The sequence below is a fragment of the Lampetra fluviatilis genome, chromosome 5 (genome assembly GCF_964198595.1).
Source record: "Lampetra fluviatilis chromosome 5, kcLamFluv1.1, whole genome shotgun sequence".
Lineage (NCBI taxonomy): Eukaryota > Metazoa > Chordata > Hyperoartia > Petromyzontiformes > Petromyzontidae > Lampetra > Lampetra fluviatilis.
The window spans coordinates 18,572,449-18,586,351 of record NC_136279.1 but is presented as its reverse complement, the minus strand read 5'-3'; the positions used below and the strand labels follow the sequence as shown (position 1 = coordinate 18,586,351).

Sequence of the window (13,903 nt, the reverse complement as noted above, 5' to 3'; positions counted from 1 at the left end):
ATTCATATTCTTAGGTTTTTTCGGTAAATAATGAATTTAAATTTTTTGCCTACGTGACTTTACCGAAAAAACCTAAGAATATGAAGCCACTTCTTTGCGCTATCACCGCCTGCCAACCGTCTCTGACTTAAAAAAAAATATATAGAAACGTACGATTTAATAAACGCATCTGTAAATTACTCCATTGGGATTACACAGAGCACCATCGCCCCCCCCCCCCCACCAACTGAAACCTGGCAGGTACCTCCTGAAAGAAATCTTCGGTGAGGCTCTCCTGGGTGAAGACATGGACAAGCCCGTGGACTAATACGAGAACATTGGCTAAAGGGGGTATGTTTGTTGTGTGCGTCTGTGTGTGTGCGTGTGTGCGTTCGTGGCAGGTTCTGCAGCCAGAGCAGTGGCAAGCTGGTTCCTGGTGTCACCCTGGACCTCATCGAGAAGTAGGGGCCCATCCTCTTGCTTTGTTGCTTGTAGTCACTTTAAGATGTTTCTTGTTCATGTTTTTGTTTTGTTGCGGTTGCACCCCAGTCAAGAGCCGCATGGCTCGCCAAATAAATAAATTAATGAAACTGGTCCTCTCCTGTGACTCGTCCTGCATTATGAAGAAGATGAACATCTTTAGGAATTAATTCTAGATTTGAAGCTTTCGTGACTGCTAGGATTCATATTCTTAGGTTTTTTCGGTAAAGTCACGTAGGTAAAAAATTTTAATTAATAAAAGTAAAATAAAATAAAATTTTACTTTTATTAATTTTATTTTTTTACTTACGTGACTTTACCAAAAAAACCTAAGAATATCTTTAGGAATTATTTTATCAAATAAATAAACTCGCAATTTCACAATCCACCAATGAGTCTCCCTGGCGAGCAGATCGCGAGCGTCCAATCGCCGCACGGCACAAGTTTTTTCCCCGGCTCCGTTGGCCGGGTCGCTCGCTCTCAAAAAGAAACACAGGAGTGGCGTTTCGTCACGGGGGATTTGTTTTGCTGATCGTTTTGTCGTGCGTCGTTACTCGTCTTTGTGCCTGCTCTGTTTAAAAAAAAAACGCAGCCCCGTGACTCACTCGCTTGCGCGCGCGCACGCCGGCGTTGGCTCGCGCGTTCACGCTCGCGCGCACGCACGATCGGGAACAGAGACGAACGTCACGACCTGACTCACAAAGCGGGACGCGCGTCGTGACGACCGCCGCCAAAGCGGCAAACGCGATGGCGAGGAACGAAATTAAACCTGAGTTAGCGAGGGGTGGGGGGAGGGATGCAGCAGGTGGGGGGTGGTGGGGGGAGGGGTTGGGGGGAAGGTTGTCCTCCCCACGCTCCAAAATCGCGGAGCACCCTTGACAACGCTGCGTTTTTTGTTTCTTTTATATCGCCCGGCAAATTAAAGCGCCAGGGAAAACGTTAAAGGGTCATTTACGCAGATTGGTCGGGTAATTGAAGAAATTAATTAGTTTTGTTAGATAACTAAATGGACCCTCATCCCCCCCATCCCCCCCATCCCCCTCCCCCCCCCACCCCTCGACCGCGCGAGCGACTGATGCTGCCCGGACGGTTTGAGGAGCTCGTGTTCCTTCCCGGCCTTCACAAGTGCTCGCTAACAGCACTTGACCCAGCAGTCTGCTGAAGGCTATATGGATAAAGCTGTGTCTTTGTGGGCAGCGGTGACTCGGTGATTAGCTCGCTGCGCTCGCGAACCCGACGACTCGGGTTCAGTTCCCGTGTTCGTACCGCCAGCATCCAGTGACGAATACTGTCCTGGGCCTCCCCTCGGGTTGACTCAGCCTGTAATGAGCACTGGGTACGGCGTGCAAACATCGTCACTGGGGGGACCAAAGGCTGCCGGGCGTGGTGGTGCTGGCCTACCCACCCACCCCCTCGTGTGCCGTGCCGGCCTTCATAGGCGCTGCTCGCTAACAGCGCTTGTCAAGTCTCTGCAGGGGATCTCTGTCTTGTGTGCGTATGTATATATAGACAAGCGCGTGTGTGTGTGTGCGAGAGTGTGTTTTCACACACGTGCGTGTGTGTGCGTAGTGTTTGTGCGAGCTGTGCGCGTGCGTGCGTTTAACTTTTTGAACATCATTACTTGGAAGAGGTGAACGAGAGCAGGTCAGAGCGCTTGTTGTAATCCTGGAAGTCGAAAAGCAACATGACCGTTGTGCCTCCGCTTTGGGAGCCCCTGGCCGGTGCGTTGTCGCCCCCGCCTCGCACGCACGATTATATTGCCGACTTGTACGTGGGCACGGAGGCAAGGGGATCCGAACTTCGCAGAGGCGGATCCTTTGTTGCGCCGCGAGACCCCGAGAGACGACGACGACTCGGGCTGTCCTTTTATCCAGCAGCGGATCTCAAGTATAGCTGCTGCTGATGCTGATGATGCTGCTGATGGTGATGAATTTTCCCTCGGCAGGATCCCCGGACGCCTAAACGACAGGAGGACCCCTCTGGGGGAGCTCAACTGGATTTTCACGGCGATCACCGACACCATCGCGTGGAACGTCCTCCCTCGAGGTGAGCTCAGCCTTCACGGCGACCCTGGTTGACCTTTTCCAGGTGAGGTGGCGGTGACGGCCACATGCTCGGCTCGTCGCTAATGGAAGCGCTGCACCTTTCCTCCTCCTCCTTCTCTTCCGGCCTTCCCAGATCTCTTCCAGAAGCTCTTCCGCCAGGATCTGCTGGTGGCCAGCCTCTTCCGCAACTTCCTGCTGGCGGAACGCATCATGCGCACGTACAACTGCACGCCCATGAGCTGCCCCAAGCTGCCCTCAATGTACCACCACCCCATGTGGTGAGCCTCTCTCTCCTCTCTCTCCTCTCTCACTCTCTTTCCTTCCCTCTCCCTCTCTCTCGTCGCGGTACGCGGAGTGCTTGCAGTTGGACTCCCTGTGCTGATCTTGCGTCTTCTAATCCCTGGCCTGGGTCTCCAGAGTGGATTAAAACCACCCGGTGCCCAGAACCAGAGCTCAACTCAACACCCATTTATAGCCCAGACCTCAAATTATAATCACTTGCTCCAACGCCCAGACCTCGAACCCCACTCATCACCCACTCGTTAGCTTAGACCTCGTCACACACTCGCTAGCCCACACCTCGTCACACACTCGCTAGCCCAGACCTCGTCAGCCCACACCTCGTCACACACTCGCTAGCCCACACCTCGTCAGCCCAGACCTCGTCACACACTCGCTAGCCCAGACCTCGTCAGCCCAGACCTCGTCACACACTCGTTAGCCCAGACCTCGTCAGCCCACACCTCGTCACACACTCGCTAGCCCACACCTCGTCAGCCCACACCTCGTCACACACTCGTTAGCCCGGTGCCACAGCTCACCACTGCAGGGCTGCGCGCTCCCCACCGTGGTGCCGCTCCACCTCCCCGACCACCCTCCCCTTCCCCAATCACCCACCGCCGTCAATTTCACCGCTGTCAGGCAGCGTTAATGTCAGCGCCGTTCCTATAATCGAAATTAATATCGTATTTTCTCACCGTTGCGGTCACTTCCAGAGAGGCGACCAAATGCTCCCCCCCCCCCGACCCCCCCCCCTCCCCTCCAACACAACCTCCCAGCCCTCCCCCGCTCGATCGCACCAATTTCCACGCCGCGGGAGAAGAGGGAAAATCTTCATTTCGTACGACGCCTGAATATACTGCGGCTTCTGCTGCCCCACCCCCAACCCCCCCCACCACCCTCGACCCCCTCCTCCCGTCCCCCCCCAACGGAAATTTGTCCCAGCGCAAAGCGACGGCTGGCAGACGTTAGATTTTCGGCGCATCGAGGTGCAACATCTTCCCCGTTGACTTTTTGGCCGCGACGATTGAAAAATATCTCTTCCCCTTTATTTTTTTATTTGTTGCACCGCCACCCCCCCCCCCCACGACTACCCCCCCAACTACCCCCCCCCCAACTACCCCCCCCCCTCCAACTACCTCCCCCCCTCGTGTGCTCTTTTCGCCTCTCCAGAGTTTCATTCCGGTTGTGTGTCCCGATATTGGAAAGTTGTCACGACGAGACAAATTCATTTCCGCTCGCGAGTGGGGCCCGCTATTGTTAGAGAACGGCCCTGGAAATTGTCAGGGCCCCCCCCCCCCCCCCCTTTTAGTGTACATCTCATTCACGCTATTCATGCATAGCCCCGGTGATCAGCGCGTTCCCTGCGAGTCGATGGAATGGAATTGTTCTTTTAAAATCTCGGAAGCTGGATTTTGGCCAAATTTATTAAAAATAATGAGAGTTCTTAGCCATGTGATGGAGAGTTCTTAGCTGTGTGATGGGAGAAAACGAGGGACCGAACACGAATATACTTTTGTCTGGGAAAGGTCGAGGTACCGCAAGATGCTGGGGGCAGACAGCACATTTTTTTTTTATTCATTCATATTTATTTAAGGCAGCGAAATGAAGCAATCGGAGAATCCGATGCCAATTTTGTTGAGTAAATATGGACAGAGCCAAGGTGCAAAATCGACGGGGGGGGGGGGTTGATTGATGAAGACTCTAAAAGCTGCTGATTTATTTGAACTCTGGTTTTAAACTTAACTGGGGCCTGGCAGTAGCGTGCTCGCCTGCCTCGTTGCAGAAGTTCACGGTTCGAATCCTGCGTCTGCCTTGGTTATTTTATGTACGTTGTGCGTACGTATGTTGAACTTCTTTCGCACCGTACGTAGGCAACCGTGCTAATCACAGGTTTGGGGGAAGGACAACAAACGTTGGGTCTTTGTGTGAGTCTGTGGGTCTCTGTGTCAGTCTATGGGTCTCTGTGCGAGTCTATGGGTCTCTGTGAGTCTATGGTGCTCTGTGTGAGTCTATGGTGCTCTGTGTGATTCTATGGTGCTCTGTGTCAGTCTATGGTGCTCTGTGTGATTCTATGGTGCTCTGTGTCAGTCTATGGGTCTCTGTGTGAGTCTATGGGTCTCTGTGTGAGTCTATGGTGCTCTGTGTGGTTCTATGGGTCTCTGTGTGAGTCTATGAGTCTCTGTGTGGTTCTATGGGTCTCTGTGTGAGTATGGGTCTCTGTGTGAGTCTGTGGTGCTCTGTGTCAGTCTATGGGTCTCTGTGTGAGTCTATGGGTATCTGTGTGAGTCTATGGGTCTCTGTGTGAGTCTATGGGTCTCTGTGTGAGTTTATGGTGCTCTGTGTGGTTCTATGGGTCTCTGCGTGAGTCTATGGGTCTCTGTGTGGTTCTATGGATCTGTGTGAGTCTGTGGTGCTCTGTGTGAGTCTGTGGTGCTCTGTGTGAGTTTCTGGGTCTCTGTGTGAGTCTATGGGTCTTTGTACGAGTTTATTGGTCTCGGTGTGAGTCTATGGGTCTCTGTGTCAGTCTATGTATGTATGTTTAACTTCTTTCTCACCGTACGTAGCCAACCGTGCTAATCAGAGGCGCGAGCGAAGGACAGCAAACTGAACACAAAAAGCACTTGTGAAGAAATTAGTTTTCAATTTTAATGTACAAGTGCATAGCTGCAGCTGCTTCCTTATATCGGAAGAAAGCGCGGTGACCGTCTTTGTTCGACGGCCAGCCAACAGCCGACGCTGCTGCGAGGACGGGACCCGGAGTTCGCGTGATGGTTTACGCTCCTTGACGAGAAAGGCGAGGTTTTTCGCGCTTCATTTGCGGCGAGCGCTTTTGTGTGTGTGCGTGACGAGCGCGACCCGTCGACAATAGAACACGCGCCGTCTCTCGCTTCGCAGCGGACGCTGAAAAAAATCCCGCCAATGTAATTCGCGTGCCCGTCGTCGGGGTTAAAAGTTTGCCGACGTTTTAAAAAGCTGACGCAGCGAATCACTCGGTTGGAGAATGTACGTACAGCAACCGTATCTTCTTGGTTCTTTCGGTAAAGTCACGTAGAAAGGATAATAATAAAATAATAAAAATAAAACATAATAAAATAATTATCACAACGTTTCGGCCACAATGCAAGCAGCTGTCCTCAGGTGAAGAACAGGTCTGTCGGAAAGACAGCGTCTGTCTTTGACCTGAGGACGGCTGCTTGCGTTGTGGCCGAAACTAAAGACAGGTCCGTCTTTCCGACAGACCTGTTCTTCACCTGAGGACGGCTGCTTGCGTTGTGGCCGAAACGTCGTGAGAATTATTTTATTATCTTTTATTTTTATTATTTTATTATCTCCCTTCTACGTGACTTTACCAAAAGAACCAAGAAGATGAATCCCTGCAGTCACGAAAGCTTTAAATCGAAAAGCAACCGTATCGTTGCCCCGCTCCACCCCCACCTCCCGTCAAGATTTGGCGGCGGGAGCCTCCAGAAAAAGAATGGGTGAAGCTCGGCGAGGCTTTCCCGGGTACACGAGTGGAGTAAGAATAGTAAAATGAAAGAAGAGCACGGCAATTACGAGGTCCTCTTGATTCGGTGGTGATCATGACGACGGTGATGCTGCCGCTGCTGATGGTGATTGTGATGATTTTACGTTTGTGCCCCGTTGACAATAATCTCAATTTGAACTCGCGACCTCACAGCTCCGAGTTTTTGCTGAACAACTCATTTGACCCTAGCTCGTGGCCGCGCGTGGATTCTTCCCGTGCGCTGGTGCTCTCGTTGGGCTATTAGGCGCCGGGCGTGCGACCGAATGTTCGGCGCCTCTCACGTTCTCGTTCTCCCTTGCGCTGCATTGTGCACGCACACACACACGCACGGACACGCACACGCACGTACACACACGCACGGACACACGCACGGACACACACGCACGGACACGCACACGCACACGCACGGACACGCACGCACGGACACACACTCACGGACACACACGCACGGACACACGCACGGACACGCACACGCACGGACACGCACGCACGGACACACACGCACGTACACACACGCACGGACACACACGCACGGACACACACGCACGGACACACACGCACGGACACACACGCACGGACACACACGCACGTACACACACGCACGCACGGACACACACGCACGGACACACACGCACGGACACACACGCACGGACACACACGCACGGACACACACGCACGGACACACACGCACGGACACACACGCACGGACACACACGCACGGACACACACGCACGGACACACACGCACGTACACACACGCACGGACACACACGCACGGACACACGCACGGACACACACGCACGCTCATGCACGGACGCACATACATGGACACGCGCGCACGGACACACGCACGGATACTCACTCTCATACGCACACATGGACACACGCACGGACGCACGCACGGACACACAGGCAGGCGTGGGATCTTGCCGTGGACATCTGCCTCTCCCAGCTGCCGACCATCATCGAGGATAGCAACGCATTCAGGGTCTGTTCAGCCTCCCTCCCTCCCTCCCTTTCTACCTACCTCTCTCCCTCCCTCCCTTCCATCCCTCCCTCCCTTCCATCCCTCCCTCCCTTCCATCCCTCCCTCCCTCCCTTCCATCCCTCCCTCCCTCCCTTCCCTTCCCTCCCTTTCTACCTCCCTCCCTCCCTCCCTTCCATCCCTCCCTCCCTCCCTTTCTACCTCCCGTCCCTTCCATCCCACGTGTGAATATTCCGTGAGGGCCGCTGAGCCCCCCGTACGAAGGGTTGGGGGCAGGGGGGGGCCGTGAGTGATCGCGTCTTTTGCGCCAAAGCCGATCTGCGGGTGCGATTGAAGCGGGGGGGGGGGTGGTGGGGGGGTGGTATGGGGGTCGTCTGAGGTGAGATGGCGACGATGATGAAACGGCGACGACGGTGAGGAGGCCATGAGGGTGCTCGGCGGGACGATGGGAATGATTTCCTACTTGAAATGTCCGGACACGTATTTTTGGCGGGCGGTCGTTACGTGCACGGGGGCTGTACGCGCAGTAGACACTAATGAAGAAGCTGCAAGCACGTGCATTTCTGTGTGCTTGAGCGTGTGTGTGTGTGAGAGCGTGTGCGTGTGTGCATGAGCGCGTGTCTGTACGTGAGCTTGCGTGTGTTGCGTGCGTGCGTGCGTGAGCGTGTGTGAGTATGCGTGTGTGCATCTGTGTGCTTGAGCGTGTGAGCGTGTGTGTGTGTGTGCATGAGCGCGTGTCTGTACGTGAGCTTGCGTGTTTGTGTGAGCGTGCATCTGTGTGCGTGAGCGTGTGTGTGCGCGTGCGTGTGAGCATGCATGTGTGTGCGTGAGCATGTGTGTCTGTGCGTGAGCTTGCGTGCGTGCGTGCACGAGTGGCAGGTTAGTGGTTAGCGAGCTGCAGTACGAACCCAGCGACTTGAATTCGATTCCCGCTCACAGCGAGAAACTTGCAGATATCAGAACCGGTCCTGGGCTTCCCCTAGGTCGACTGAGCCACTGTATAAACATCGCCACTGGGGAGACAAAGGCGGTCGGGCGTGGTGCTGGCCACCCACCCCCTCGTGTGCCACAGTGCCGCTTGTCTCAAGTGTTAACGCTATGAGGGGGGTGTTTGTGTGCGCCTCTGGGGAGCGGTGGCGCAGTGGTTAGCGCGCTGCGCTACGAATCCTGCGACCCGAGTTTAATTCCTGCTCACGGCCGCCAACACCGTTGACGAATATCTCAATTGGTGCTGGGCCTCCCCTAGGTCGACTCAGCCTTAAATTAGTACCTGGTGTGGTTTGTAAACATCGGGATTGGGGAGGCAAAAGGCAACCGGGCGTGGTGCTGGCCACCCAGCACATGATTGTGCTTTGCCGGCCTTCGTAGGGCGCTCGCTAATAGCACTCGCCCCAACAGTCTGTTAGAGGCTATACAGGAGGTCTTTGTTGTATTATATGCTGATGTCATTGATGGTTACCGGTGAAGCGTGTGGCGTGTGCCATGATTGTTGGTGTTTGTATTCTCTGACAGATTTTGACAGTGTGTGCGTGTGTGCGTGTGTGTGCGTGTGTTTGCGCGAACGTGTGCCTGGTGGTGGCTGTTGGTGGTGCATGCGTGTGTTTGACAGCTGGTGTGTTAGTGACGAATGTTGACAATGCGTGTGTGCGACAGTTGTTGGCGTGTGTGTGTGTGTGTGACGGTTGTTGATGACGTCTGTGTGTGTGACGGTTGTTGACGGAGTGTGTGTGTGACGGTTGTTGACGGCGTGTGTGTGTGTGTGACGATTGTTGACGGCGTGTGTGACGGTTGATGGTGGTGTGAGTGTGACGGTTGTTGGCGGTGTGTGTGCGCGAGTGTGTGAGTGACGGTTTTGGCGGTGTGTGTGTGAGTGTGACAGTTTTGGCGGCGTGTGTGCGCGAGTGTGTGAGTGACAGTTTTGGCGGTGTGTGTGTGAGTGTGACAGTTTTGGCGGCGTGTGTGCGCGAGTGTGTGAGTGACGGTTTTGGCGGCGTGTGTGTGAGTGACGGTTGTTGGCGGTGTGTGTGTGCGAGTGTGTGAGTGACGGTTGTGGCGGTGTGTGTGTGCGAGTGTGTTAGTGACGGTTGTTGGAGGCGCGTGTGTGTCGGTTGCTGTTGGTGGTGTGTGCGTGCGTGTGCGCCCGCCTGTGTGTTGCCCGTGCGCCCCACAGAACAGCCCATTCTTCGCCGAGCAGCTGACCGCGTTCCAGGTGTGGCTGACGATCGGCGTGGAGAACAGGAACCCCCCCGAGCAGCTGCCGATCGTCCTGCAGGTGAGCAAGGACCCCTTCTCCTGGCCTCTGCCCCCCCTCCCCTTCACCTTGTGATTGGCAACCGCTTACTTTGACCACCGCACTTACCCCAGGCAGACTCTGCACTCTTGCGGCACCATGCTGCCCTGTGTTAATGTTTTATTCTGCCTTGAACTCCTTTACCTCTCCCCCCTTCCTCCTCCTCTCCCTCCCACTCACTCACCCTTCGATCTACCCCCCCTCCCTTCAATCGTCTTCCGCCGCCTCCTCCTCTTCTTCTTCCTCCCCTCTACTCCCACCCCCTCGTACTCATCCTTCACCTCTTCTCCATCCTCCTCCACCCCGTCCATGTCCCCGTGTAATGCGCCCAGGTGCTGCTCAGCCAGGTGCATCGCCTGCGAGCGCTCGACCTCCTGGGACGCTTCCTGGACCTGGGCCCCTGGGCCGTGAGCCTGGTGAGGGGTCCCCCACCCCACATCGCTGCTGCTGCTGTGCTGCTGCTGGTGTGGTGCTGTTTGTGCTGTTTGTGCTGCTGGAGCTGATGGTGCTGCTGCTGTGTTCGCACCCCCAACGAGGAAGCAGACCCGAGCCGCGGTGGGCAGATCCGGTAGGGCTCGTTGGGTGGAGCGGTGGTGTGCGGCGGTCGGCATGCTCGGCTACAAACACAGCAACCCGAGTTCGATTTCCTGTCCAATCCGGCCTTTAGCCTCCGCGTGGTTGACCTTCGCTTAAGCCTGTGCCTGTGTAAACGTCAGCGCCAGGGAGACAAAGGCGGCCGGGGCGTGATGCTCACTGCACCACCACCCCCTTTTGTTGCCTTCTTGGCCTTCATATTTACTTAACGGCACTTGCCCCAACCGTTTGTTGAGGCTGCACATGGCTTTACCTTTGTCCGCGTGTGTGTGTGTGCGTGCAGGCGCTATCCGTAGGGATCTTCCCGTACGTGCTGAAGCTGCTGCAGAGCTCGGCCCGCGAGTTGCGCCCCCTCCTCGTCTTCATCTGGGCCAAAATCCTGGCCGTCGACAGCGTACGTACGCCCGTGCACGCATGTGTGTGTGTATGGGGAGCGGTTAGCGCGATGCGCTACGAACGAGGCGGGCCGAATTTGATTCCCACTCACGGCCAACACCAGTGATGGATTATCTGAACCGGTTCTGGGCCTCCCCTAGGTTAACTCAGCCTCAAATAAGTACCTGGTGCGATGTGTAAACATCGCCACTCGGGAGACAAAGGCGGCCGGGTGTGTTTCTGGCCACCCACCCCCTCGTGTACCGTTCCGGCCTTCATAGGTGCTCGTTAACAGCACTTGGCCCAACAGTCTGTTAAGGCTACACGGGGGATCTTTGTCTGTGGTTTGGCCACAGCAACATTGCCACTGTAGCACGGTGCCATCCCGTGCCTCGGTAACAACATCTGTCTGGGTAACGCCGCTCACTCCGTGGTAATGCTGGGGTATCGCCGGGGTAACGCCGAGGTATCGGCGTGTTAACCTTACGTTATCTCCTCCGCCGTGTGTAACAGTCTTGCCAGGCAGACCTCGTCAAGGATGGCGGACACAAGTACTTCCTGTCGGTGCTGGCCGACCCCTACATGCCCGTAAGCACTTCCTGTTTGTGCTCGTGATCACCGACCACCGTCCCTGCTCGCTCTTCACTTGAGGCAGGCTGTGCACTTGCGGAGCCAGTGGGGGGGGTGGGGTTGCATGTGCCCCCCCCCCCCCCCCCCCCAATGATCCAATCGAAATCCCTACTTTCCATCGGATCATTTTGGGTTTATTAGTAATCAATCGGCATTTTGTGAGCCCCACTGCCACTGTGAAGCATATTATCATGTGCCAGGGACTCGTGCAGCGCTGTCGCTCCCCAGCACAGACAGACAGACACGCACACGTGCACGCACTCGCGTCCGTACAAGTCGATGTTTCCACAACACAGACAGACACGTACGCACGCGCGCACGCGCGCACGCACACACGCGCACACACGCACACACACGCACACACACGTGCGCGCACTCGCGTCCGTACAAGTCGACCGCGGCAGGCGCAGCAAGACGTCGGTGCGATCCGCGTGGGGGGGCAACTCCTCTCTCTCTGTGTGTCAACAATCAGCGGGAGGATGAGGAGGAACCGAGGAGATGGCACACAAATTGAAAATATTTCCCTGCAGTGACGCGGGCAGCGGGGGGCAGGATTGATTATCGACGACTCACTCAGCTGGGGGTAGCCCCCCCCCCCCCCCCCTTGAGCTGTGCTTGGCGTTAATGAGAATCACCGAGCGGTTGGCGAAATTAAAATCCAGGGAAACGACAGCGACAGCCCTGGTGACCTCTAACCCCGACCGCTCGTCCCTTTCCCCCTCCGAGCTTATCAGAATCAGAATATTTTTTATTTACGCTGCAGGAGGAATCCGATGGGCTAGCAAGTTCTTTTCACAGATGTTCGGTAGGTGCCGGTAAGAACGTGACAGCAGCACAGCAGCACGATCGTAGTGCCAAGTTCAAGAAAGGTTAGGGGCGAGGGCTCGGGGTTGCGGAGGAGAGTTGGGAGGTTTCGTGGGTGTTTCCGCCGCATTTGGCTTCTGGAGCGAGCGCTAAGAGGCGGCGAGTGTCGAGCGCCGTCGACGGGGCCTTGCGTCGGCGTCGCAGTCGGGGAGTCGCGGCTGTGGATTTATACGTTTTGCGGTGGGTCGCGGGTTTAGTTAAGGCTCGGGTTGTTGCTGGGATTTAGTGTTCGGACGGAGGTTAGTGTGGGCTCGATTAGGCTCACCGTTGGCGTTGGGTTCGATGTTTAATCGGTGTTCACGTTTAAGCAAGGGCGAGGTATTAGGCTGAAGTTTGGACTCGGCGTGATGGTGGACGCTGGCGGTGGACGCTGGCGGTGGACGCTGCGTGACGGTAAATGCTGTATGACGGTGGATGCCGCGTGATGGTTGACACCGTGCGTGCGTGTCTCCCTGCACTTCCTCCAGGCCGACCACCGCACGATGGCAGCCTTCGTCCTCGCTGTCATCGTCAACAACTACCTGACGGGACAGGTGAGGGGGCGGGGCGGTGTGGGGGGGCGGGATGGGGGGGGGATTGGGGGGGGGGGCAAAGGCTATCACCTGGTGGAGTGAGCGATGCCAAGTCTCCGAGAGAGTTCCCAGTCGGGTCGGATAGCGGTTCTGCGTGGGACGAGGTGACGGCTCTCTGGTCGTACCGAGCCACGGATCTAATCGATCCGCGTTGAAGCCACAATGATGGTGAGCGTCTCCGTGGAGACGGTGGACCAGATGAGCGGACGGGACGCATCTGTCCTTCCTGCATCATTTCAGCAGCATTGGTTCAGCGCAAGCAAACTCTGGACCAGTTTTGGCATTCGTTGCCTCATCAGCAGAGGCCATGATCATACTTCCGTTCCAGATACACACTCTCCTCCGTAACGCTGCTGCTGCTTCCGCTCCCGCTGGTGCCACTGCTCTTGCTACTGCTTGTTGCACTCCTACTGCTGGTGCCGCTGCTGTTGGTGCTTCTGCTCCTGTTGGTGGTGCTGCTGCTGCTGCCGCTACCACGGCTGCTTGTTCCGCCCCGGCTGCCTGTTCCGCTCCCTGATTTTGCTGCTGCTGGTGCTGCTGCTGCTGCTGCTGCAGGAGGTGTGCCTGCAGGGCAGCCTGATCGCCATCTGCCTGGAGCAGCTCAACGACCCCCACCCGCTGCTGCGCCACTGGGTGGCCGTGTGCCTGGGCCGCATGTGGCAGCACTTCGACGCGGCGCGCTGGTGCGGCGTGCGCGACTCGGCGCACGAGAAGCTCTACTTGCTGCTCTCCGACCCGCTGCCCGAGGTACTGAGCCCGCGTGCGTGTCGCCGTGGCGACGTGCGTACGTGTCGCCGCGGTAATGTGTACGTGTCACCGTGGCGACGTGCGTACGTGTCGCCGCGGTAATGTGTACGTGTCGCCGTGGCGACATGCATACGTGTCGCAGCGGTAATGCACGTGTGTTGCGTGGTGGTGTGGTTGTGCTGCGTGGTGGTGTGGTTGTGGTGGTGTGGTTGTGCTGCGTGGTGGTGTGGTTGTGGTGGTGTGGTTGTGCTGTGTGGTGGTGTGGTTGTGCTGCCTGGTGGTGTGGTTGTGCTGCGTGGTGGTGTAACGCGTTTGTGCGGTTGCCGGTGCGACGCTAGGTGCGCAGCGCGGCCGTGTTTGCGCTCGGCACATTCATCGGGAACTCGGGGGAGCGGAGCGACCAAGCCACCACCCTCGACCACAACGTCGCCATGACCGTCGCCCAGCTGCTCAACGACGGCAGCCCCATCGTCCGCAAGGTCGGCACCGCCGCCGTCCAACAGTGGATAGGTCACAGCTGATGATGATGACGATT

The 13,903-nt window shown here is 56.5% G+C and overlaps 1 protein-coding gene across 8 annotated transcripts in view; it reads left to right on the top strand.

Annotated features, from left to right (window-relative positions):
* RPTOR (regulatory associated protein of MTOR complex 1) overlaps window positions 1–13,903 on the top strand; it is an 85,591-nt gene that overhangs the window by 26,220 nt on the left and 45,468 nt on the right. For 7 of the 8 annotated variants that reach the window (XM_078857062.1, XM_078857059.1, XM_078857063.1 and 4 more), the window contains 11 exons: window positions 381–440; window positions 2,405–2,505; window positions 2,638–2,782; window positions 7,224–7,299; window positions 9,467–9,568; window positions 9,919–10,002; window positions 10,464–10,574; window positions 11,069–11,143; window positions 12,517–12,582; window positions 13,177–13,368; window positions 13,707–13,847. In XM_078857062.1, the coding sequence (XP_078713188.1) occupies window positions 381–440; window positions 2,405–2,505; window positions 2,638–2,782; window positions 7,224–7,299; window positions 9,467–9,568; window positions 9,919–10,002; window positions 10,464–10,574; window positions 11,069–11,143; window positions 12,517–12,582; window positions 13,177–13,368; window positions 13,707–13,847 (1,153 nt within the window). The remainder of the gene's footprint in view (window positions 1–380; window positions 441–2,404; window positions 2,506–2,637; window positions 2,783–7,223; window positions 7,300–9,466; window positions 9,569–9,918; window positions 10,003–10,463; window positions 10,575–11,068; window positions 11,144–12,516; window positions 12,583–13,176; window positions 13,369–13,706; window positions 13,848–13,903) is intronic. The other variant, XM_078857057.1, reaches the window with a different exon arrangement.